The 25,316-nt window shown below is 39.4% G+C and overlaps 1 protein-coding gene across 1 annotated transcript; it reads right to left on the bottom strand.

The window, feature by feature from the left end:
- Nucleotides 1–1,777: 1,777 nt before the first annotated feature.
- On the bottom strand, nucleotides 1,778–23,921 carry lrrc1 (leucine rich repeat containing 1). The gene is made up of 14 exons (XM_076891727.1): nucleotides 23,340–23,921; nucleotides 14,308–14,425; nucleotides 13,802–13,880; nucleotides 12,844–12,933; nucleotides 10,424–10,480; nucleotides 10,267–10,330; nucleotides 9,719–9,793; nucleotides 9,383–9,527; nucleotides 8,288–8,406; nucleotides 7,113–7,196; nucleotides 5,535–5,650; nucleotides 4,849–5,015; nucleotides 3,678–3,820; nucleotides 1,778–3,208 (listed from the first exon to the last, which is right to left on the bottom strand). The coding sequence occupies exons 1-14, from the start codon at nucleotides 23,496–23,498 to the stop codon at nucleotides 3,050–3,052; spliced, it is 1,575 nt and encodes a 524-aa protein (XP_076747842.1). The 5' UTR covers nucleotides 23,499–23,921; the 3' UTR covers nucleotides 1,778–3,049.
- Between the last annotated feature and the right edge of the window lie 1,395 nt (nucleotides 23,922–25,316).

The raw sequence follows: 25,316 nt of genomic DNA, 5'->3' as shown, positions 1-25,316 counted from the left end.
CTCAAGGTCACCTTATAACAAAATATTAAAACATGAACGACCGTGAAAGACACTTAAAGACACAAATAATATGAACTTAAAACATAAAACAAAATAGTTATTGTTTTTGAGTTTCGATTTGAATTACGTCATAGAGTCTAGCTGACAAAGGTGAAGTGGCAATCAGATGCAAAGGTGCAGCAAAGTTAAAGGCACCCATGATGCCTGAAGTGAGCAGCAATCAGAAGAGCAGCTGAAGCTGCTGGAAGGGATGTGAGGAGTGAGGTCTAAAAGTTACAGGAGTGCTAAGTGCCTTGGAAAGGAGGAGAAAAGTAAGAAGAGAAATCTTGTACTGGATACACTGAGGAATAGGGAGTCAGTGAAGCTGGATATGAATAGGTGTAATAGACTCGATGAGGGTGATGACTCATGCTGAGTTCTGTACCATTTGAAATGGATTAAGGAGAGGTTTTGGGGGGGGGGGGGGACTTGTGTGCTGTGTTCAGAGAGAAAAGGGTGTAGTCTAGAAATGCTACATAGGTGAAATTAGGCATTACTGATGTGGGCAGTAGAGGAGAGAGTATTGTCCAAGATGATTCCAAGACTTTTGACTCTGTGGACCTGACATCCATCTATAGAGACAATAAAAGGGCGTAATTTTGTAAAAACTTGCATTTTATTGTCACTGAGTTTGGTCTGATTGAGGTAATGGAGATAAGAAAAGGGGGAGGAAAGAGAGGTTCTTGGTTTTGTAGAAAAAGAGTCATCGATATAAAAATGAAACTGTACACCAAAATGATGAAAGTCTGTCTCTGGACAGAGGAGATAAATCGTAAATGGTCCCAGCACTGACCCTTGAGGGACACCAGAGACACTCTTTACCCTCCTGACTGATTTTTCTCTAGATGTGCTTTTTTCTAGTGTCCTTGTCACTGTACAAGGACCTGTGCAACGTGAAGAGACCGTGAAGCTGTCCTCTTCTTGTACGAGTAGATACCGGTCTTGCTGCTGGGTTGATCCCTTCCATGGCCCCTGTCCAGGTGTTCTTGTATATAGGTTGTCTTCTGTTGCCTCTTCTACGGTGTTGAGATTGTGCCAGGAGACACACTAAACCTTCTTGCAACGTATATGCCATCCTGGAAGAGCTGGTCTATCTGTGCACCATGACTGGGCTGCAGGTACCATATCACGCTATCCGTCATGGTGAGGGCATTCACAGAAAGCAAAACTGAAGAAACATCGGTCCAGTGGGGATAAGGAGAGAAATGATCTGTGGCCACCACCTACAAAGACATTACCTAATGGGGGTTATATTCTTGTTGCCTCTCCAGGTCATCTGACGTCACTTTCATTTGAACCAAAGTATGAAATGGATTCAAAGTAGTTTATAAATCTTAGACTAGTGTATAAACTAGACAGGCTGATATCCCCCCAAGTTTACCTGACTTTGTGTTACATGATGATTCAGCATTCCCTTAAACGTTTTAAAACATATATGCATTGAAGTGGAAGCATGCCAGCAGCAAAACAACATGCAGCACATGCAGGATAAACAAGTCATGCCTGCAAAGCATTACAGAAATATCATGCACTTCCGGACAGACAGAACAAGCGTGAAAGGGCCAAGAATGAGACGGGTCCACTCTAAGCTTACTTTGAAAATATATTATTTTCGGACAGGGAGATGGATCCCACCAAATGTATTTCAATTAAAAAAAAAAAAAAAGAAGAAAATATTAAATTGTAATCTGAATTATACAGGGTGACTAATGAAATTAAAGGAAAAACAAACATATCGTTTAGTGTTGCACTCATTTTATTGATCAGTGGTTAGAAAGTCATCCAAATCCCCAGGCTCACCACCTATTTGAGATCTGTTTTGTGCAGTTTGATCAGAAAACAGCTAAAAACATTAAAACCAACATTTGAACCAATTTCCCTGGTCCACTTTTTTCAGTTTAAAAACAAAATGATACAGCTGATCGTGTACCATCTCAAGAACAGGATTTGAGCAAAGCTGAAAAGTGTATTGAAAAGGAACTTTATCAACTACATTTGTAAAGAATGCCGACACTGTGGTAAAAACCTCAAACTTCCAATGATTATTCTTGACAGTACTCTTTGTTAAAGACAAAGAAAAATACATCTGTTTTTGGCATCTATTTGAAAAAGATTGCAAAGCAGTGAAGCACAGCACATATTATAATAAGATAGCATTTTTACTTCTGCATAGTTACATTGCAGATGCGTAATTCAAATTTAGTGTGCAGTACTTAAATCCAAACTAAATTAATCTATTTATTTCCAAAATTATGGGTCTAGATGTTTCATAGATTAATATGAGGATCCAAGGCCATCCACTCATCCGATCACAGTTATATTGGTTGAATAAGACATAAGTGACTGTGTTTTGTTCATTGCTTTGATTTAAACCAAGAAAAACAAAGAAAGACAAATGTACCACGTTTGCAAAAGGGGAAAAAAAGTTTTGAAATTGCAAATGATTAAGAAATTTGCTATACATTTTATTTACATCTGAGCTGCCAAAAAGTATAAAAGTATCAATATTCACAAGAGTATGTACAATAATCCTTAATCAGTAGGTCCAAAAAAAAAAAAAAAAAAATCCTGGTTTGTTTGCCCAAAAGGTAAAAAGAAGTATTCACCCAGTGTTTTAAAAAATATATAGAACATATATATAATAATACATTTAAAAGGTTTGACCACATTGATAAAGACTTATAATAGTGCAACTACCTAAATTATATTCTTAAAATGAGCCATTTAAAAAAGTAATAAATCTCTAAAATGTCTTTTAAAAGGAGTCTCTCTGTGCAGAAAATTCCTGTGGACAATAATTTTTTTAAAAATTGAAGGCACAGCAGCCCTGGTAGACTGAGTGGGATTTACACAGGACTGGAGATAGAGTAAGGTTACAGGCGCCCTAGGGTTTAATCACAGGAGGGGTAGGCCACACCAGGGTTTGTAGGTAAAGGAGAAAAGGGGTAACTGGGTTGTGCAGGACAACACGGCGAGACACAGGAGGTAAAAGACATTTCTGAAGTAAAGGTCACACAGACGTGGTCACGCTGTCCGCAGCGTTATTGACCTCATTTTTGTTGGAGTCCAGCCCTTTGGCGGCATTCATGTCGTTGCGGAGGTTCTCTGCTGCTCTCTTCATACTTTTCAGCTGGTCGGGGTGAGGCGTGGCCCGCCGAAGTAGTGTTCCCTGTGTAGATGAAACAGAATCTAATTAGTGGGATGCTTTTTAAAATCTGCTTAAATTGCCTTGGAGAGAGCTGAAGAACAATGTTTACATGACAGCAGACTGTGATGCTCGATGCACGTGCCTTGCATTCATGATTTGTCAAAATAATATCCCAGAAAACATTATTATTATTATTATTTGCAGTAATTTGTAGCACTTTAGCATGACTGTCCTACCCCAAGGCTGTGGATATAAAACGATCAGAGTTCCTGAAAAAGCCGCTTGAGGCAATCCCCATAACCTTATTTATGGCATATTTAATACAGATGAGGACATATACCCATTAAAATCTATGGAAACTAAGCTAACCAAGCTTGCTTCTTGGTAAAGCTTGCTAAATAATTAAATTGTGCTCAAATGTTCAAATCTTGCTTTAAAAATGGGAGTTCTAAGATTGCATCCATCTTTTATATGCAGCCTATGGACTCACCGGATCGTCGTCATCGTCGACATCATCTCCATCTACGAAGTGAATGACGCTGGTCCTGTTCACGGCGTTGTTGTCCCATGTTTCGTTAGCAATGTCATTCACCAGGCTCTCCATACCTCCGCAGCGAGCAAGATTATCAGAGCCTGGGGTTGTTTTTAAAACAAACAGCATATTTAATATTACTGGAATTCACATAAAAATGTTAGTACAAGCTAAAAGCAAACATGTCAATAGATCAAAATCAGTATGGCTACGATTACTTCTGCAATGTTTGCAATCTGCAAACACAAGAAATAAAAGCTGTCCAGTGCTAATGAGTGAGCCTGAAACTGTCAGATCACCATTTCAAATCTGAGCTTAGTCACAGGCTTACAGCAACACAATCTTCCCTGCCCCCAACCTCAGCCTCACTTTCCCCACTTCCGCCAGCTTTATAGCTGCATTTCTCTGACAGGAGACATGCAGCACTTCTCAAAATCAACGGATGGATGAATTTGCTAATTATTTTTGCTGGCAGAAAACAACATGAAAAATAAAGTGATCAGCAAGCATATCACAAATATTTACAAATCTGTGTGAAAATCTGTCAATGACAGGACAAAAAAAAAGAAAAAATTACAATAATCTGCTGTATCAGGCAGCGATAGAGCCAGCCGTCAGCAGCATGTCTGTACCCAGTTTGTGAGCTTTTAATGGCAGCAAGCCAGGCGCTTTTAAGCCTCTTTAGCTGTCCAATCCACAACATTTCTGAAAAACATATTGAAAGAGGGCCTCAAGGGACAAGAGAGGGCCTGACCTGTTATAGGCGCTGTGATCCCTTACAGGACCTTATAATCGACAGATACTGCAGGAAGGGATCAGAGGCTGCAGAACACACTGTGCTCCTCCGAGCAGATCATGTGATAATGTCACGAAAACTGCAGGAGACTGTACAAGACTTAACGATGAACATTACTAAAAATGTCTCAGAGCGAGCACAGAGTTATTTCACTCTGGACGAAGCCCATCACTTTAAGAGCACGGAGACGCTGATCCACTTCTATGTTTATTCACACAAAGTTCTCACATGCAAAGAAGCAGAGTGATTTCAATCAACCAGTGAGAAAAATGTTTTTCTCTACACTCAAACCTCCATAATTATCTCAGGCTTATACTCGATGAATAACATTACCTTTGTCATCACTTGGCTGTTGAGGGAGCAGCACGCAGGTAAGCACCTTCTCGCCTGACTTAGGGTCCTGATCAGTCTGAAAGGTGAGGAGCGGCTGCGACTGGTTTTCTGACAGCCATAAGGCCTTCAGCTGTAGCGTCGTCAGAGAAAGCGGTAGGTGGGTGAGCCTGAAAAACAAACAGGAAATAAATCACTGCCCACACAACCTCCCCACCTCCAAGATACCTCCTGGTTATTATTTCCAAAACATACACACTGCTGTGGGCACAGTGTGAATTAGTAAAGGTGTCACATTTGGATGAGGTACATGGCAGTTGTTTTATTTATGTGGAGGAGGGAAAACACTCTCCAGACACAGAGGTGAACGTGTCTTTGTGTGACTCAAGCTGCAGATATCTGCAGCTTTCATTCTAGACAAAGCTGGGAGCTATACAGGTACAGGCAGGGAAATAAAGGTCAAAACAACCTCTGACTAACTGAATAACATGGTCAAAATATCAGGATGATCTTCAGGGATTAGCAGGCCGAAACCAAGTATTTAATTATAAAACAGCATCATAAAAATGAAACACAAACCATGTTTTTGCTACTTATTATGAAATGTTTTTTGTTTTTGTTTTGTTTTTTTAATCGAGATGGAATAAACTAACAATCTGACTTTGCCAGCTCGAGATAAATGAACCTACCGGTTCCCAGACACGTCGAGCACGTGCAGCTCTGTGGCTTGCGACAGCTCTGACGGTATCCTCGTCAGCCTGTTCTCTCGTACGCAGAAGACATTCAGACTACTGCAGCCGCCAATCTTAATAACAGGAGACACAACAACAATGTGATTAGGCTGCCGGCACTTCAAAGTTAAAATGGTTAATCATAAGTAAACACACGCACACAAGACTGCCAATACAAGTTTGTCTTAATAGCTTTATGAATCCAGTCTAAATGCACATCTGATGTTTTTCAACAATGCCACAGTAATAAAAAGCACGATAGATCTTTTGCCAGCATTTGGAAACTTTGTCCCCAGTTTAGTGATCTTGATGGAAGAACAATTACATGTCAATAAGATGTGGCAGAGTGGCCTAAAATTAGGAACAATTAGGCCTGGTAGCCAGAGAAAACAATGTGCCGGCTGAACTCCAGCTACAATATATTTATCAGCACAGACTAACCAGTACAGGTTAGAACCAATCGGGCTAAAAGATGCAGGGTAAAGTAAATGGCTAAAGGTGCTAAAAGCAATTACACGCAAGAAGAGTAAGAAACTTTCAAATTTACTGAGCTACTTGCGTATGTGTGAGCAAGAATAAGCAAAAACAACCAAATGTGCTGGTTTCCATCCAAGCAGATCCAGGAGAAAGGGTTGTGCACCTAATAATCAATTAATAGAGTCAATAAAGTTAATACAACTGGGCCAATGGTGGAGCTATTCACACACACACACAATCCGGTGCAAAACAAGAACATGACGACGAAACACAACGTGACACAATAATTATCGATCACCTTGTGTTTATATTCGACTGAAGCCAACATCCTAATTGAAAATAAAATCTGATTAATTGTCCAGCCCTAGCCAGTGATCAAGTAGCTGAGCAAAGCTCAAATCAATACACACGCCACAGTAACACTGTCCCTGTTAGACATGTCATGCAATGCAAAACAGTGATACCATGGATTCATTATCTAGGCCAAGTGTGCCTACTGTTATTTTTCCCCAAACACTGCAGGCTTTGCATCATTTAGACACAGGGGCATTGTCCAACATTTCAAGAAGCCTTTCAGATGAAGCTTTAAACCAAGCGAGCCTTCACTTACGCAGACAAGAGGTTAGAGAAGAATGTCGCATGCAAACACAAAGGACACACTGAGACAGAGCTGAAGCTGAACAAACCGGGGGGCCGAGCAGTAAAAATGAAATGAGAGAGCACCACAAGCAAGAGCATTGTCCAGTCAAATGTGAATGAACCTCGGTTTGAGCTTTAACTCCCTCATAACAGTTGCAGAAAAGCATCATATTACAATAATGGCAGTCTGGCTTAACCACATTACATCATTGTGTACAAAACAGATTCGGTTTCAATTTCCACTCTAACCTGTGCAAACAAGTGACAAAACCAGTAACAGCAAAGGCCCAAGAGATCCATATCTGTGTCACTTACCAGCAAAGAAAGGAAGTGCTTCAGTGCGGCTATAAACTTGAATAAGCAGTTTGCCAGCTTGCTCTTAAAACGCCAGCATTGTCAGGTGGCATAAAAGAAGCTTACCTCCTTGGGTAACGACAGTAGCTGGTTTCTGTCACAGTTCAGGTGAAACAGTCGCTTTAACTTTCCAATACTCCTCGGCAAGCTCTGTAATTATAAACCAAAACAAAAATTAGAGGAAACATCAGCGTCTGCTCGGTTTTACATTAAATAGAAATATTTATTTCTCTCAATACTAAGCAACTTATCAATTTATCCATAAAACAAGGACAATAAAGTCAAATTATCCATGTAGTGCTTTCATGCACTGTGTTGCCCACGTTGTCATGTCATTTACACACAAAACAACAACATAAAAACAGGCCGACTTATCAGTGGTGATTATGTGTACAATACTTTCTGTTTCACTGGTTGCTTCCACTGTGTGCAGGGTGTGCATCCTGAGAAGCCTAACTGTAATCAGTTTGTCCATCTCCTTCATGTCTCCAAAGAAAAAAATATCTTAAATCTGGTTTATGCATTCAGGCATAATAATCAGAATAAGGAAGAAAGATCATTTTAGTGATTTTGAAGGTGGCATGGCTGTATTTCAGAAGCTGCAGATCCATTGGGAATTTCCCACATACCAATGTCTATGGATTACAGAGAATGGTCAGACTGCTTCAAGCTGTTAAGAAGGCAACACAAACTCAAATAACCACTCGTTACAAGGTATACAGAAGTGCATCTGAGGTTGAACCTCAAAGCAGATGAGCTACAGCGGCAGAAGACCACACCAGGTGCCGCTCCATACAGCTAAGAACAGCAAACTAAGGCTGTCAGCACAAGCACAAGTCCACCCTGCCTTATTCAGGCTGATGACAAATGACTTTCGCAGTCTCCACATCTTAATCCAATACAGCATCTTTAGGATGTGGTGGAACGGGAGAGTCTCATTATGGACGTGCAGCTGAAAATTCAGCAGCAACTGTGTGATGCCACCATGTCAATATGGACCAAAATCTCAATGGCACATGTTTCCAGTACCTTGTTGAATCTATACCATGAAGAATTAAGACAGTTCTGGTACTAGCAAGGTGTACGTAATGAAGTGACCACTAAGTGTATATTTATTGGTAAATACTTAGTTTAAACATTTGTACAATAACCTTGGCTGTAGCCATTTTTCCATTAGACCATGAGCTCATTAATCTGTTTTTAAAGAGGATGCATGAAGCTGAAAAAGACCCCAAACAAACCTGTAGCTGGTTCTCTGTGAGCACAAGTTCAGTAAGACTTTCACAGTTGCCAATGCTCTCTGGAAGATACGCCAGTTGATTCTGATCAACTTTCAGTATAGAAAGTTTTCGTAGTTTTCCTACAGAGAGAGAAAATATATACATATGTTGAACATGATATACATTAAACAATATAAACCCTGTAAGCATTGAAAGGCAGTCAGTCAACTGAGGCATTTATATCAACATCAATCTTGGTGTTTGCATATTTATCTGTATCTTCATGATAGTCATGTTCTAATCCAGCAGTCCCCAACCTTTTTTGCACCACGGACCGGTTTAATGTCAGACAATATTTTCACGGAGTGGCCTTTAAGGTGTCGCGGATAAATACAACAAAATAAAATAATACGACCAAGACAAAAACTGTGGTATTTTTGGTAAATATAATAATAAAGGCGAATGTACTGTGTAATTGTGTAACTTTATTAGCAGCGTCCTCCTGAAATGCGCCAACAACATTGAGAGTAACATCTTCCTCTCTTCCCCTTAATTCTCTCTGGTCGCTATGGTAACGTGTAAATATTTCTTTCAAAATAAGACACACAACTACAACGTGGGAAAAGACCCAGGGAAACAGAGTTAACAATAAAAATCCTGATAACCATAAATTTCACATCTGAGCCTCAACTCTCGCGGCCTGGTTCCAAACGACTCAAGGACCAGCTCGGAGATTGGGGACCGCTGCTCTAAGGCAACTGGTATAAATGCGGACAAAAGTCACCCTTCATCCTGCTCTGCGTGTGTGTGTAGCTCAGCCCCACCTTTGTCAAACAGACAGGGTTAGAGTTAGACCTACAGTTGTTATTGGCTGTTGGTGACACACCTACTGCCCAAAAGGTTTAAGGTCAGAAACATCTCAAACACACCAAGAATACGACGACAGGCAAAGATGATTTCTCTGCTCGCTTTAACACACCTCTGGTGGATCATAAGTCATGGCTAATTGTGTTTTATTATAATACATTTAAAAACATAAGAGACCCAAGAACATTTGTGAACCACATATTATGTTTCAGATTTATTACAATCATGCTGACAAATTCATATGCATACCAATGCTTTCTGGTAGAGAATCAATGTTGTTCTGAGATACTAGCAGGTCAGTGAGTGACACCAGGCCTCCCATCTCCTCTGGAAGTTTCTCCAGTTTGTTTTCTGATACATCCAGACACAGCAGGCTTTTGATGTTGTCCAGTTCCTAAGATTCACAGCAAAAACTTGTGTATGTTAAAATAATACAACGGCAAACCTGATCAAGGAGTAGGAACAGAGACAGTCTTTTTCTAAACTTTATATATGTAACAGTATGCAAATGACAGTGGTTTTATGATTAGCAGTAAGACTGGAACAGACTGTAAAACATAGACATGAAATGCATGATTAGCTTACTGCAGGTATTTCTGTCAAGTGGTTTCCATCCAGCCACAAGTCCTTCAAACTGACAAGGTGGCCTATTGAGTTAGGCTGCGTGGGAGGAAGAAATGCAGGAACCATAAGAGCCAGGAAAATATAAAAGAGAAAGAGACAAAAAAGGGACAAAGCAGAAAAAGCCATCTCAGTTATTTGCTTTAAACTGAACATGAGTTTCCCTCCAATACAATGCTGCTTGCTTTAATATGACTGCACCTGTTATGCTGCTTTTTGGCAAAATAGCAAAGAGCCCATTCAAATTTCTAAACACAATCTCCATTAGACAATTCTTGGCAGCTCATCCTTGCATGATCTGCCAGTACCTCATTCACCATCGGAGTTAAACCTCTCACATAAGATTACAACTTAAAACCAAAGCTGAAAACAGATGGCCATCCTCCCATCTGCACGATAAGAGGTGAAAGCTGTTCTCGAGGGATGCTAATCTGCTCGGACATGACAAGAACGAGGCAAAGAGAAAAGTTGTGTTTTTGGCATTCTTCTGGGTTAAAACAAAAAAACCTCACCAAAGAGTAGAGTTCATTGTTGCCTAGGTCGAGTTCTTCAAGTTTATGAAGCTGTGATAATGACCTGTGGATGACACGTGCAAGACAAGTTAAAAAAAAAAAAATAGAAAAATGCTTAAGAACGCATGCATATCCACATAAAGCAATGAGTACTCACTCTGGTAGGAATTGCAATATATTTTCTCTGAGTTCTAGTGATACCAAATTGGTGAGGCTGCAATGACAGGTAAAAAAGAAAGATGATTACATGTTACTCTGAGTGTTTTTAAAACAATGAGTTTAAATGACAGTTAAAAATGGCCACAGACAGTCTTTTTGCAATCAGACATCTGAAAACAGGAAGTAGTTTGGAGGTGTGTCCATCTTATCGAGGCTGTAAAATTGCAGCAGGATAAACAACGTCTGCATACTTTAAATGAAGAGCAAAAAAACAGAGACATCGCAGACCAAAGGACAGGGTTGTCATCTGGCCATTCATGTATGCCTTTGTGCTATACATGCACCTAGCTGATACAGGATTTTATAACAGTAGCCGTCTAGAACAGTACAAAGTCTATGTTGTTTACGAGAAGTAACTCTAAATAGGTTAGACTTTGTGTGTTATTAGTGATGGACCAAGAAGACGACGCCTTTTACAGCACACCCTTGACTGAAACGCCAAGCCGGCATTCCTTGCATGTTAGCAATTTCACTGTGGAAAACTACAGACACAGCAGCAAATAAATTAATTTATGCAAAGCTCCAATACTGCTGCTAGTTTTCATTCACCTTGCTTCCACCGCAGCAGATCACTAAAACCAGATATTAAAAAGACAAAAGAAAATCTTCCCAATTCCAGCACACTGTGTCTGAGATTCGATTTAAAACACGCCACCTTACTGCTCAACTCTCTGATTTCTGTGCGTGCCATTTCACATCAGCAAACACTCCCATCTCACAAGATAAACCGCTGCTGCCGTGTAACCCCTTGGACATTTATCTTATCTACTTCTAAAAAACCAAGGCATCCTGTTCCAGCTGCGCTATGGTTTTCATTACCTTCTCCTTTTGACAGAGAGCAGGCCTTAAGCCATTGTGTTAAGCGAGATAAAATATTGGACATATGTGCGGAACATGCCGTACCATGAGGCAGAAAGAGGGGGGAGAGGCAATCCTAAGAGTTTGTGCAATCACAATTCTTAACTTTTTTCCCATAAAGATGACATCTGATTGCCTCCCCTATACCCTCAAAAACAAGTTTGACACCTCAATATGAACTGTATTGACAAAGACTCGGTTTGTTGATCACTTGAAAAGCTTCTGGGTTGCTGCATAGGCATTGTGTGTTATAAGCAGACCTGGAATATGACAGAAGCCGCTCAGTTCACAAAGGAGCTTTAAGAGTTACTCCTAGCAGGCTTTGACCCAAGACCATCACCATATGAGCATTCATCTTCTTTATCTTAAAGGAATAACTAATTGCATGAAGACACCACAGCACCACCTGGAATTTGGAAAGTTTTTTTCTTGTCTGTTTTTTTTTTTTTTTTTTGAGACCCAGAGCGAGATGCAAAATGAAAACCTGGCAGAGAACCGTTCTTGAGAAAAACAGTCAAACAGCTTCACACATCTGGAATAATCCTATCCCTGTCAGGCCTCCAATTCAGTTTACCTTAAAATACCAAACCTCTACTAAAATATCTCCTGTGGCACTCTGACCTGAAAGCAAATAGCTTTGTTATTAAATTCAATTAGAACTGATCTCAATGTTTAAAAGGGGACCCCACGGGACTGAGAATGTTGGCAGGCATGCCTTTAACTACTCTGGATTATATGCCATCTCCAAACAAGCATTTTTGCCTTTTATGAACAAAGGCAAAAGACGCTAACTGATGAGTTGGTAAGGAGTAATGTGGTTGGTATGTTCGCCTGTGAGATACGGTGAGATGGAGGAGATTCTGAAGAAGGCGAAATGACAGCAAAAGGAGATATTGAAAATGAAACCTGCTTCTATGTTTCTAATGGTGTTTACTGTGTAACCTTTGAACAGTGGGAGGTAGAATAATGACCTGGGAGCATCACAGATTTTGAAATGCTTTCCAGAAGGAACATACTGTGTGTTAATTAGCTGTGTAGGAGGCCAACCTCGACAATTTGCCACTAGACAAAGTTATCACGCAGAGAAGTGGCACCCTAAAGGAATACTTTGGAGCTTTGTGTGTTTTAAAGTAAAAATGTTGTTGCTTATGCTAAGTGCTTTGTTTGAGCAGAGTAACTGACAAACCCCATAATTGAAGTTGCCATTAAAACAACAGAAATATGTGCCTTTTGTTACAGTAATTATCAAATTCCTTTCTGGCAAGATCACAAAGGCAAGGTATGTGACTTGAAAATGCAAAGGGAGGCAGGTGAGATATTATCAAACACTAGTCTCCCTTAAACTGGATAAACATCAGTCTACCAGTGCATCGAACCCTCAGTGGGCTTAGAAAGATTCAGGTTCATCCTTAACAGAGTATGTTACCATTAGACACACTTCAGATTTCATGATAAAATCTATATACTTTAACTTTTACATACTTGTGCTAAATCACTTACTTTCCAATATTTTCTGGAAGCACTTGCAATGAAATGTCATTGATGGAAAGGCAGGTTAAATTCCTCAGCTCCGTGAAGCTTTCAGGTAACCTGGATGAACAAACAACAAGACACAAAGTGAATCCATGAGAATTAACAGTATAATTTGATCCAGACATTTCAATCATTCAGACAGTATTGTTTAGCATTGATGACCCTGATGCCATTATCTGTGTTTGCTGCTTATCATCTCTGCCCTCAGATTGGCTCTTTTTATATTAAACAAAAGACCATATGCAACCTTAAGCTTAGGTGTTATTATGTGTATGCATATCCAAAATATACACACACCAGTTTGGGCTTTATTGCTCCATTGAATTTATGACTGATAACCAAATGATGTCACATTCCTGTAAAGCCACAGTCCACAGTCCAGTCATCCCTGGGGTGTTACTATTAACCTGTTAAAATAGGGCTGATGTAGAATGAAGAGTGGGAAATTAGGTTACTACTCTGGAAAGTAGTGTTCTGTGTGTGTGTGTGTGTGTGTGTGTGTGTGTGTGTGTGTGTGTGTGTGTACTTTAACAGTATTGAACACCAAAGCGTCACTATTACTTCCTAAACTTGTGTGGCTTTGTGCCCCTGCTGAGGTGCAAATTAGACATGATCTCACCCACACATGGAAAAGCAGAGTATGGGAAATATGCAATCTGCCAGGTATATAAATATTACTAATGTTACTAACAGCAGAGAGGTTAACACCACACAATGCAGAAAATGAAATTTATTTATTTATTTATTTATTTATTTATTTATTTATATATATATATATATATATATATATATATATATATAAAATATTTCATATAAAAATAAACACATATGAAATGTACCATTTGAAAAGCCTTGAATGCAGACTGTTGTAAAAGTATTAAAAATAATCACAGGTAAAGTTTTTTAAAGTATGTCAAATTCTTACTTTGTTAATGGATTTCCACTGAAATCAGCCACTTGGAGAGCTTTGCATTTTGAAATGCTCTCTGGAATGCCCAAAATATCTGAACAAGAGAAAATATGTTAATTATAACACTGCTCATTGACTGCAATTGGGTCTTAAAATGTGCCAACTTAAAAAAAAAAAAGAAAAGTACATAAGTGAAATAATAAGTGTTTTTATGTAGAACAAAGCTGTTTAAGCTGTCTCTGAACTTAAGAGGTCTTTACAGCTACAGCTGAGAAAGGCTTGCTCTGTTACAGAAGGAACCTCACCAGTATATCAAAAAGAATAAGTCAATTAATCTTTAAATTTGTTTGTGGCATTAGTTTTTGTAATGGCAATTAAATATGTGAGTGCAATTCTTTTTCTGAGCTCTTCTGTGTAAAAACCTGTTCTAGCAGTGACAGATGAAACGTCTCTGAACATGTTTACTTGTGTTGTTATTTTGTGGTTTAGCCATGTGATATACCAGTGTTTACTCTGCTTACCATTTCGAGAGACATCCAGTTCTACCAGCTGCATTAAGTTGCCTATTTCAGATGGAATTGTGTGGATCTCATTGTCACTCAGGCCAAGTTTTCTAAGTTTCGCCAGCTGGAAAAATTGCTGAAAGATGGAAGGGAGGAAAACATCGATTTATTAATAGGCTTCAAGATATTTAACATTCAAATTACACAACCTGGTCAAAGATTCATTCTTGTATGAATTCAATTCATGTCAGTTCTATTTATTTATACAGTGCCAAATCACATCAACAGTTGCGTCAATGCGCTTTATATTGTAAGGTTGACCCTTTAATAATACAATAGAGAAAACAAAATCATATGGCCCCTATGACCAAGCACTTTGGCGACAGCGGGAAGGAAAAACTCCCTTTTAACAGGAAGAAACCTCTAGCAGAACCACCTTCAGGTAAGGGCGGCCATCTGCCGTAACCGGTTGGGGTGAGGGGAGGAGGACAGAACAAAAAACATGTTGTGGAAGAGAGCCAGAGATGAATAATAAGTGATGATTAAACTGTACGACACTGGATTACAAAATTAATAGAAACAAAAACAGTCAGAGAGCTTTTTATTTTTGGAAGATGGCTACTTTTGCCACAATGTCACAACAAGAGACTAAATGCATTTTTACTTCCGTTCAATTTGTATAGTGCCAAATCACAACAAATGTTGCCTTCATTCCTCAATTGCTGTAAGATAAAGAGAAAACCTCAACCCCAATAGAGAGAAAACCTCAACAATCAGATGATCACTATAAGGACGAACTACGCAACTGTAGGAAGGAAAAACTGAATACTGAAGGAGGTTTTATTTTCAAGAACGCAATTGTTAAATCCTTTAAAATCTGTTATTCTGATCTTTCACATGTTTGATTTTGTACTGCAGAAACTCACACAAAAGCCACTATCCCTGTCCCCCACGCTTAACATCAAGTAGTTTTCTGTGTCTTGAAATATTTGATGACTTAAGTCTGTCATGATAAATATACGGCTCTCCTATCACAAACAACTTTACAGACCTTTGCCAGGGTTGTGTCACAGCTGTAAATAATAAAATGAAGAAAGCTGAACATATTTAGCGGTTTCTAGAACTTTGGGTTGTTATGGTGGTTCACTGTCGGGGCTTACTGGGACACAGAATAGAGCCAACGTTAACCTCCTAGGACCTGGTGTCCACATATGTAGACATCTACACCAAAATACTTAATTTTTCTCTATAAGGGCCTGATATCCACTTACGAGAACATTATACTGCCACTGTTCAATCAAAATTTGAAATGAATGTCCTCATATGTGGATCTCATTTTTCTCAAAAACAAAAATTAGGTTTAAAAAACAAACAAACAAACTGGTAATTCTTTGTTTTTACATTCTTTAGGTCCCAATCAACCCAAATAGCAAAGAAAAAATAAAAATTCATGCAATGAAAGAGTTCAGGTCTTAGGAGGTTAATGGTATTAACATCTGTGTTTTCTCTAGTATGACACATCAAAATGTCTGCTTATTGTTTGTCATGTGTCTACTTAAGCTGAGGTGTTTGAAAAGTAAGCAGCACATGACAAGAAACTTGAATGAAAACAAAACGGCTACTAGCAACCACTCAGAAAAAGTCTTGTAAAGAGGGAGAACTCAAATACAATGAAAAATATGTGCTGCTCATTATGACTCTTCCATCAACTTGCTACTGTAAAAAAAAATTATTTACACTATTATTTTATTCCAACTTAATGAAAAATAACTGTTTCATTGTTAGAAATTTGTTACATAGTAGAAACATTCCCTGACACAGAAAAAGTAACAAAACTGAATCAAATTAAAATGAAAATAATTTAAAAGCCTATGTTTTAGTGACTTTAGTCACATTTGTCAACACAACCTGCCTGAGGTCTGCTCCAGAGAGCAGGTTTAGCTTAAACTTTGAGTTTTGGCAAGAGAACTGTAGACTTTCCAGAAAGAGTATTAACTTAAACTACAACTCTTTTGAACTCCTCCCGATGCATTTGTCTGACCCACTGTTTTTATTTCCTCATTCAATTCGGTTCAGTTAGGTTTTATTTATATAGTGCCAAATCACAACAATAGTCCCCTCAATGTGCTTAATACTGTATGGTAAACATGCTACAATAATACAGAGAAAACCCCAGCAATCAACCAACCACTTAGGCTCAGGGAGGGGCAGCCACCTGCCATGATCGGCTGGGGATGAGGAGAGGAAGACAGCACAGAAGACACTGCAGAGAGCCAGAGATTAATAATAACTAAAGATTAAATGCAAAGTGGTGTACAAACACATTCATACAATCGATTTGTAAACTCATATCAGAGTGCATTAACTAATTAATTAAGAAATGTACATCTTTGCAAACACTGAAATCCCAGTTAGATGTTAGTTTTCTAGGACAGGACAGTGATGGTGATCACTGGGCATTGTAGATTTATTATAAGGTTGGCACAAAATCTATAGGTTGCGCTTTCAAACGCTGTGCTTGCGTACAGTAAGGCAGCGGTCAGGCTGTGAGCCATTTCCTCTGTGCTGAACCTTCTACTATCCATTACTATGTGTTATTCGCTGTGTAGATAATACAAACCTATATGAAACTTCAGACACGTAAACACTGATAAGGAGCCATTTTTCATGCTGTGACCTGTCACCATGTTGGATAAATTCCTGTCATAGTAGGAATTTTGTTGAAGATGATGTAACGCAATCCTGGTCACGCAAGCCTAGAGACCAGTCAGCCTACCCTTGGCAAAGTCCGGTCACTAAGGAAAAATGTGTAATCCCCAGCGGGTTGGCGAGTGGTTGCTAGCTGTCATTAGGTGAAATTAGCAGCAAAACGGGAGCTGCACCAAAAAACCGGAGGTGAAATAAATTATATAACTCTTTTTCTTGTATTTTAAAGATAAACATTGTGGTCCCCACTGACATACAGTCACATTTACAGTTTCACAGGAGTAAAATGGAGGCTCTGATGTTTATTTACCTGCAAACAGTCAATCTTTGAGCTCCATTTTAAAAATTTCCCCCGTGCTGTTTAACTCAGGGTGATCATACTAAAAGCAGAGTCCGAGCTCAGAAGTTCAGGATCAGACTCCGGGTTTGTTAACTTTGCTTTCTGGTGCAGGTCTGCTTTGGTACAGACGTTTATTGAAACTTGGGATGTCTGTGTGACTGTAAGCCTGTTTGCACTGTAATATCAACTCACCCCTAACAAATACCATCCATTCACATAAATAATTCAAAAGACTAAAACAAATACTGAAAGTAATGAATTAGCTGGTCCTAAACTGAATGGAAATAAAAACTCCAAACACAATATGAATTAACAAAAGAAATAAAATAAACAACTATTAAAACACTGATTACCTTAAAACAGTTAAAGCAAAATAGAAAATACCGACAGGCTACGTTCACCACAGGCCCCTCCGATCTTTTTTGTGTCCTTCAGACTATGATATTAGACATGAGGTCAAAAAAGAAAGAAAGATCCAGCCAGCACACTTCTTTACAATGCAAAAATCAATTATCACAGGCACATACTTGACAGCCATAACAAGAACAGGCAGAGCCTTGAATGTGTGGGCGTGGGGGGGGGGGGGGGGGGGGGGGGGGGGGGGGGTCTCTTAATGTTTTGGCATGAACTAAATAACTCTTGATCTTCCCCCCTGGGCTTTGTGAGTTAAAGGTGTGCCAAGAGGCCAGGAGGGTTTCATCCACTTTGTACATATCATTTAAATCAACCAACCACTTCTTCTCTTTTGAGCTGCATGTCCGGTTTGTTCCAAACACATTAGGTTCGCTGTATTTGAACTTCAATGTAAAAATGCCTCACAATTGTAATCCACTGAAAACTACATGAATTCTTACTGCAGCTGCTTAGTACAAACTTTTTGGCTACTCATTTCATTAACAAAACATTTAGGATAACAATTCTCTTATTTGAAGAGAAACCCTGCAGGCTATGGGAAAAATTTGTCTTTGCAGTTTAGAGGAAACTAGACAGTTGTTCCCCTTTGTTTGCAATGCCTGCAGCTTATGATTACCAAGTTAAACTTACCTGTCCAGCACATTACCAGCTTTAATGATTCCTGACTAATACTTAATAAATTGTGCCACTTCCTCAAAGTTAAACACCACCACCTTTAAACTGCATAAAGACTACAGATGCTATCTATGTGGATAAGCAATATAAAAAGCTGTAATCATAGGCAGCACCAAATACAATGATAATGTTATTGAGCTGCCAAATCAGCAGCAGATCTGATCTGAGTTACTGTCAGTGAGGTGTAAATGTGTTGCTCATTATCTACAGACCAAATCCAGATCACACTGTAATAATCCGTGCACAATAAATAAAACCCACGAGTCCAAAAGTCAAACTCCACCCTGTTGCAAAATGCACATGTTATTCCAAGCTCTTAAGGACATTTAAACACCTCTTAATCTGTCTTTTCAACACACAAACAAAGCTGATGTCCAATATATGTCTGATCTTTTGCATCCTAAATCCCTTCTTTTCACTTTCACTAAAAAACACATTTGTGTGGGTGAATTTTTTTTTCTGCCAAGCCAGTTCCTATATTACAAGTGGACACCTGGAGATTTGTCATGTTTCCAACCAGGAAACTAACTGAAAGTTTAACACGTTTGGAAAAAAACATTTTTTAAACTCAATTATAGCGTGTGTTTTTCTCTATCCGACTTCCTCCTGTGTAACTTTTATGACACAACAATCGACGCGGGAAGGACATACAGGTTCAATGTCAAGGATTCAGAACAGCTAAGGACAAAACAGATACAGCTTCATGGAAATCCTTTTAACAATAAAGACAATCAGAGTTAAAAGGGAGCAATGCAAAGCCGGTACCAGTGTTGTTACCACCTTTTATTTTAACTGTGACAGAGTCCTGCATTAACTGAAACCCTGACAACAAACCTGTTCTTCCTGTTGGTTTTTTCACGCTCCGCCCCAAACAATCACCCATGTATGAAACGCAAAAAACCAAAACAGGGCAAGTCAAGAAAACATTAACCATTCTCATGCAGTCCAAACCGACGTTTGAATCCTCAGGTTCACCTTCAGCAGCGCTAGTTAGAACATAAGCAGCAGTCTGAAGGGATTTTGTGGTAAAATGACTGCAATTGGGAAACATAATCACACAATTGCTTTACAATACCTTTGTTTATTTTAGTCTAGTCCATACAAACAACAGACTGCATTAAACTAACTTAACTATTACATGTTGACACACTTAGCAAAACTGACTGCCAGGCACAATCCTATAAGCACAGAAGCTTAAGTGAAAGACATGAGTGTCAAATGTGTTGTGGAGTCTAATTCACTGCAAAGTAGGCTATAGTATTATATATCGCAGCATAGGCGAGAGTTAAAACCGTCTCAACCGCATGTCAGACAGCCAACAACTGCACTACCTTTATGACAGTTCTTCCTGTAGATCACAGGATACTCAGAGCACAACTTTCTTTACCACTTAACTCGGGTCATAAACCCTGCAGCTTCCTGTCTCAGACCGGATATTGCTTCTTCCTTCCATCACCACAGTCACCGTGTCTGTATTTTCTGAACGAATGCACACCAGATCTCCAAAAGGTTACAGAGGCCAAAAACTAGTGCCTATTTTCACATTGTCACTCAATCTGCTGATTATGTACAGTAAAAAAACATATGAACCATGCTACTGTGACAGATTCACAGTGATCAAAAACAAGAACCAATTTTCACTGGACTAAAAGTTGACTGACTTATTAATCGATCTGCTTTCATTTATTCGGATTTAACAGTAGCCTGAAAGTCATCAAGTATTCTGGCTTCTCCTGTACGTGTCCTCGCAGGTTCATTTTCAGCTACCCATCAGGGCAGCATTGTCCTCAACTTTCTTGTTAAACTGCAAAACTGTTATTTTAATTTCCCAGTAAAGGCCAGATCGACCGCTCTTAGCTTTTCATATCAACGGCTGTCATCATAGTTTCTACTCTACTAAATGCTTTTTGTTTGTTTTTTTACATGTGGCTTGATAGTCTCTGTTTTGTGTCCGATATTACAAACTGATGCTTACACAGGTAAAGAACAAAAACATTCAAAGACCTTTAACAGAGTCACCGCTACCTCTGTGTCTTACAGTTTCAGTGAAGCTCAGTATGCTGGAAACTGCATTCATTTTTAAACTGGATAAACAGGCAAGTGCATTTCAACAGCCAGCTAGTCTTGCATTCCTATTCTGTCTCTGCAGGCAGTTTGTTCATTTGAATGCTGTTTACCAGCCAGCCTGATGTGTGTACTCTAAGAGCCAGCTGCTCAAAGGGAACTTTGAATACACAGACAGTCATGAGTTACAGTTTGCCAACTTAGTCGTGTACCTGGGCAACAAATAACACAGAAAACAATTAAAACAAAGAGAGAAGCAGGGCCTAACTATTAACCCTACTCACACAAACCCACGCTTCAGGTTCCTTGACTTAGTCAGCTGATCTGTCTTGGTAAAACTATGAAACCATCTGCTCAACTTGCCCCATCTTGTCACAGTAAAAACACACCTTTGCCGTTGTATCTTGCTATTAAAACTGCCTCGTGCATGTTTTTATCTGCCTGCTGTGTAAAAGCGACTTGAAATACGTTACTGTCAAGGCTCTGTAATGCCATTGTCAATACAATGATAACATTGGGGAGGCTTCAGTGCGATCAGTTAGCCACCTCCGAGGCAAATGTAATGAGATTGCGAGGTGCGCAGTGGACTGGACGGATACAACAGTTTGCCCAGTCGAGCGTTTCTTGGGTTCTCTTGGCAAGCATTGATGACAACACTTTCAGTTGTCACCACGCAAATGATGCAACCCCTCCATCCCCTAAACATGCTTAAAATATTTGTGAACTAAGTGTAGAAATAGCTTAAATGTCACACAGTTCTGTCTCCACCGTCACAGTGAGATTACACCTGCTAACTGCATCCTGTCTGGTGCAAATATCCAGTCTGTCAAGTGTTGGGGATTTTTTTTTTTCCCCTTTCTCTTTTTTGTGCATTTGTTTGGGGCTTTATCAGTCTGTACTTTACAATTCAGGTCATTGATTCATTATGACTTCATTAGAAAATGCTAGAACACACAATTGCTCTAGTGAAGCAACAACAAAACACATAATGCAGTCTTTGTTTTCAGACAGAATACCTGTTCCTGTGCTTTCTTCGATGGACAAAGTAAGCAGTGTGGCACAGCCATGGGAGGTTGCTCACATTATCTCTGTTCCATCACGTTTCTATGCTCATGCCAGACCCAAAAATATTCTTTCTGTGGTCTTTTCTTTCCTGCGTGGCTCTCTGAAAACTGCAGACCAAATCACTGTACATCCTGTTTAGATAACGTTCATCAGCTTTAAAAATGGCTACATCTCAGCTTTTTGACACAAGGAAGAAAGGTTGAGCAGAAAACTGCCCTCCAGAACCAAAGCTTTCCATCTGACCCACCGTGACTTCAGGAAGGTCTTGCTTGTCAGGAACAGCTGTAAACCCAATGAATTACTACTCCTAGGTTACAGCATGAACGAGTAACAATTTCTCCACCTTAAAATGTACTCAGAGCTGAACCAAGGGCACCTTCTAAAAACCAACTTTTCTGCTAAAGAGAATACTAATGTCAGGCGAGGTATCTTCAGCCAGAAAAGTCTACATGACCCATTCATGCGCTTGGGAAAAAACATGTAAATCTTCTGAGTAGTAATCCAGATCTCTAAGGTCACATGTAAACAGACTAGGATTGTGTATCCCAACTTCACCAAGAGTGTAAGTCACACTGAGAAGCCTGCAATCAAAATACGTGGTTGCTCTTAAAGGATGAAGGACCAGGACTTTAGTCATAATATCTAATGTCAGGGGGAAAAGCAGTTTGGCTTTACAGAACTTTTCAAGACAATCCATTAGTGACTCACTTGAGTGATTACATTCACGTACATATTAGTAAAACTTTGTGGATGTGTGGTCTCAGCATGATTGTTTCTCAATTCTGCTTCCTTTTTTTTGGAAAAGCAATCTGACAGCATCCCCTTGGTCTCTGCAAAATTGTGATATCAAGCTTGTGATAGGGCTATTTTTTTTTTTCAAATTTGTATTAGCAGCAGATGAAGCATCAGCCATGATCATGACCAACCCACAGCAAAGATTGCTATTTTTAATGTCAAAGTACCCGTTTATGTTAGTTAGTGCTGCCAAGTTGTGCTATCAGATAGCCCTAAAACAATTCATTGTACATGCAGTGTCTCTTGACTAGTAGTCATAGTACAATACCCACTTACAGTGTTGATTGTCCTATCATTTATCTATTGTCTATTCCTGGTTTTATTACAAGCTACCTTATTGCCACAGACGGAAAATTATGATCTCCTCGCTGGAATTTTTATAGAGGTCTCAGTGCTTTTATCAGCAGACAGGTTGCTTCATTCGCCAACATATTTCCAAGGCCATTCAGCATTTGCATTAGAGAAGAGCAAAAACAGCTGTTTCGTTTAAAGAAGTGAATGCCTCTTCCTGCTTGGCAACCACATCCACATAAATGATGACTGCATTTCTCTTAATTAAAATCTGACATCCATACTCATGGATAAATATCAGCCTGGAGCAGCAGTGCTGTTTAACTCTATACTCCCAGGGGAAAATATACATAAGCTACATCATCTGCATGTATGGCTCTCTGTCATGCAGAAAGATACTACATGTAAGGAAAAAGCACAAACACAAAGGTCATCATAACCTGCCCAAACAGGTTCAGCAGTTCAGATAGTAGTATCAGCGCGATGAATATTTGAGAGCTTAAGTTTTAAGATTGTGAATCATAATTCTAGCTACCCTGCGGTGTAAATGTGTATCTTTGGGGGAAATTTCCACCCTTACGGTGTCTCACTTTACTGATCTTGTGTAATTTTCGTGCCCGGATCCCACCTAGACGGGGTGCCAGATCAGCTCAGTTACCTGCCATTTAATTTAAACGAGCGGAAGCTGCTTTCTCCTTACCTTGGGCAAGTCTCGGAGTTGGTTGGCATCCAGCAACAGCTCCTCCAAACTCCGTCCGTAGCGAAAAATCTCATCGGGCACATAGAGCAGGGAGCAGTGGCGTTTATCGATCGTCTCGACATGACGGTTGCACCGCCACAGGGGTATACAGTTAAACATCACGGGGAAGGTGGAAATAAATCTCGTACCCGTGCGATAAAAGAAGCAGCGGGGAGGAGGAGATGGTGGAAGATGCAACAGATTGCTATGGCGGGACAGCCACCGACAAACACAAGCGAGGCGAAACTCGCAGGCAAGTAAACACCGAAACTCCCGCTGTAAGTCAGCCGCTGTAACGTTACCGAGCTAACGTTCCGCAGGTCGCGAGTAACATGGGTGCTCCAGTCCCCGTCGTAGGTTCACTTTGTAGTTTGCAGACACCTGTTTTTTCTCTCCACTCGGTTCCTCGTCCAACGTCCGCCTTTTTTAAAGCCCCCTCTTAAGCGTTAAACACACGGGCTACATCTCAGTGTAAAGGAGGGCGGCATTCTCGTGTGGTTTTTTTCTTTTTTTTTCGTCTCGTCCTGGAGTTAATTTCCTCTCCCGTCCTGTTTCTGACCCGGAAAATTCACTCCCTCATTCCAATCCTACGTCATCATTCCAGGCTGCTCCTCCCTCCGGTCCCTCCTCTGGATCCCGTCCCGCACGGGGCCGCCATGATAGGGCACAGATGACTGGCAGCGGCCCGGGGCGGGGGAAGGGCACCCACAGTGTAAACCCCGGACCTCAAGTATGTGAATTATCCGAGTTCAAACCTGTATTATGTCTACAACTTTAACTTGTTACTCACTTGCAAGGTACTCATACTTGATACATGAGTTTTTAAGACCTGTACTACTCATATATGCAAATTGTGATTTAATTTCCTTTTTTTAAAATGCCATTGGGTTCAATAAGTACTTTAGTTTAAAAAAATATAATTTTCTGGTAATTAGTCCATGGTTCAGGTTTAAAGGGTTCCAGTGTTTTATCCTGTACTATTTTAACCTGCTTTGTTTATTTTATTTTATTTCATTCAATTTCATTCAACAAAAAAAGCGTGGAAATACTGTGTGAACTCAATATAAAAACAGAAAGCAATGAATTTCACATAATATGTTCAATGTTTAGATCTCATTTAAAATGGTACAAATACAATGTCTTAAAACTGACAAAGCCACTTCACTGGCTCCCAGTTTAATACAGACTTACCTTTTAAAATCCTTTTATTATAGTTGATAAAATCCCAGTGCATCTCGGTATCTTTACCCAGTCAGACCTCTCAGGTCATCAGGGGCAGATCTTTTAACTCCTTCCTTGAATTAAATCTAAGTGTCTTGACTTTCTTACTTTGATCCTGTTCTTCACAACAAGCTGCCAGCTGACCTGAGGTCAGTTACAGCTAAATTCAAAAGCGAGCTTAAAACAGTTTTATTCTTACAAGCCTACACACAATAACTAATATAAATATTATATAACTAATAATAAATCCTATTATTATTTTTGCCTTTGTTTTTTTATCCTGTGTTGAGTTCATATCTAATGAAATAGATTTAAAAGATTCGGATCATCGTACTCCTTTTTAAACATGTACATTGTGTTGTGTATTGATATTTGTGGCAATTTTATTTTCTTTACTTTTTTCTATTTACAATGTATTTTGTTGCTATTTCAGATAACTGTACATGTTTGAAATAAAACAGTCTGACAATCAATCATTCAAAATCTCCTGTAAGATTAAAGTTGACACTGACATCAAAACTGGGACATTCTCTTTCTTTTCTTTTTTTAGTACCTAATCATTTTGAATTTGATGCAAGCAACACACCTAAAAATGGCTAGGATGGGGGGAAATTTAACACTATGCTGCATCTCCTGCTCTTCATAAAGCACTAAATGTTTAGTTGCCAGGTCTGGAAGACCAGTTTCCCCTGGACTCTTTTATTACAGAGCCATTAA

This window comes from Maylandia zebra, linkage group LG13 (genome assembly GCF_041146795.1).
Source record: "Maylandia zebra isolate NMK-2024a linkage group LG13, Mzebra_GT3a, whole genome shotgun sequence".
Lineage (NCBI taxonomy): Eukaryota > Metazoa > Chordata > Actinopteri > Cichliformes > Cichlidae > Maylandia > Maylandia zebra.
This window is presented reverse-complemented; position numbering and strand designations above follow the sequence as displayed.

Bases quoted from the DNA above. Each gene is read 5' to 3' on its own strand.
- lrrc1 (XM_076891727.1), bottom strand. From the start codon at position 23,498: ATGTTTAACTGTATACCCCTGTGGCGGTGCAACCGTCATGTCGAGACG. The intron at 13,881-14,307 runs GTAAGCAGAGTA...TCTCTTGTTCAG, and splicing joins ACTGGATGTCTCTCGAAATG to ATATTTTGGGCATTCCAGAG. The intron at 9,794-10,266 runs GTGAGGTTTTTT...CCTCCCACGCAG, and splicing joins ACAATGAACTCTACTCTTTG to CCTAACTCAATAGGCCACCT.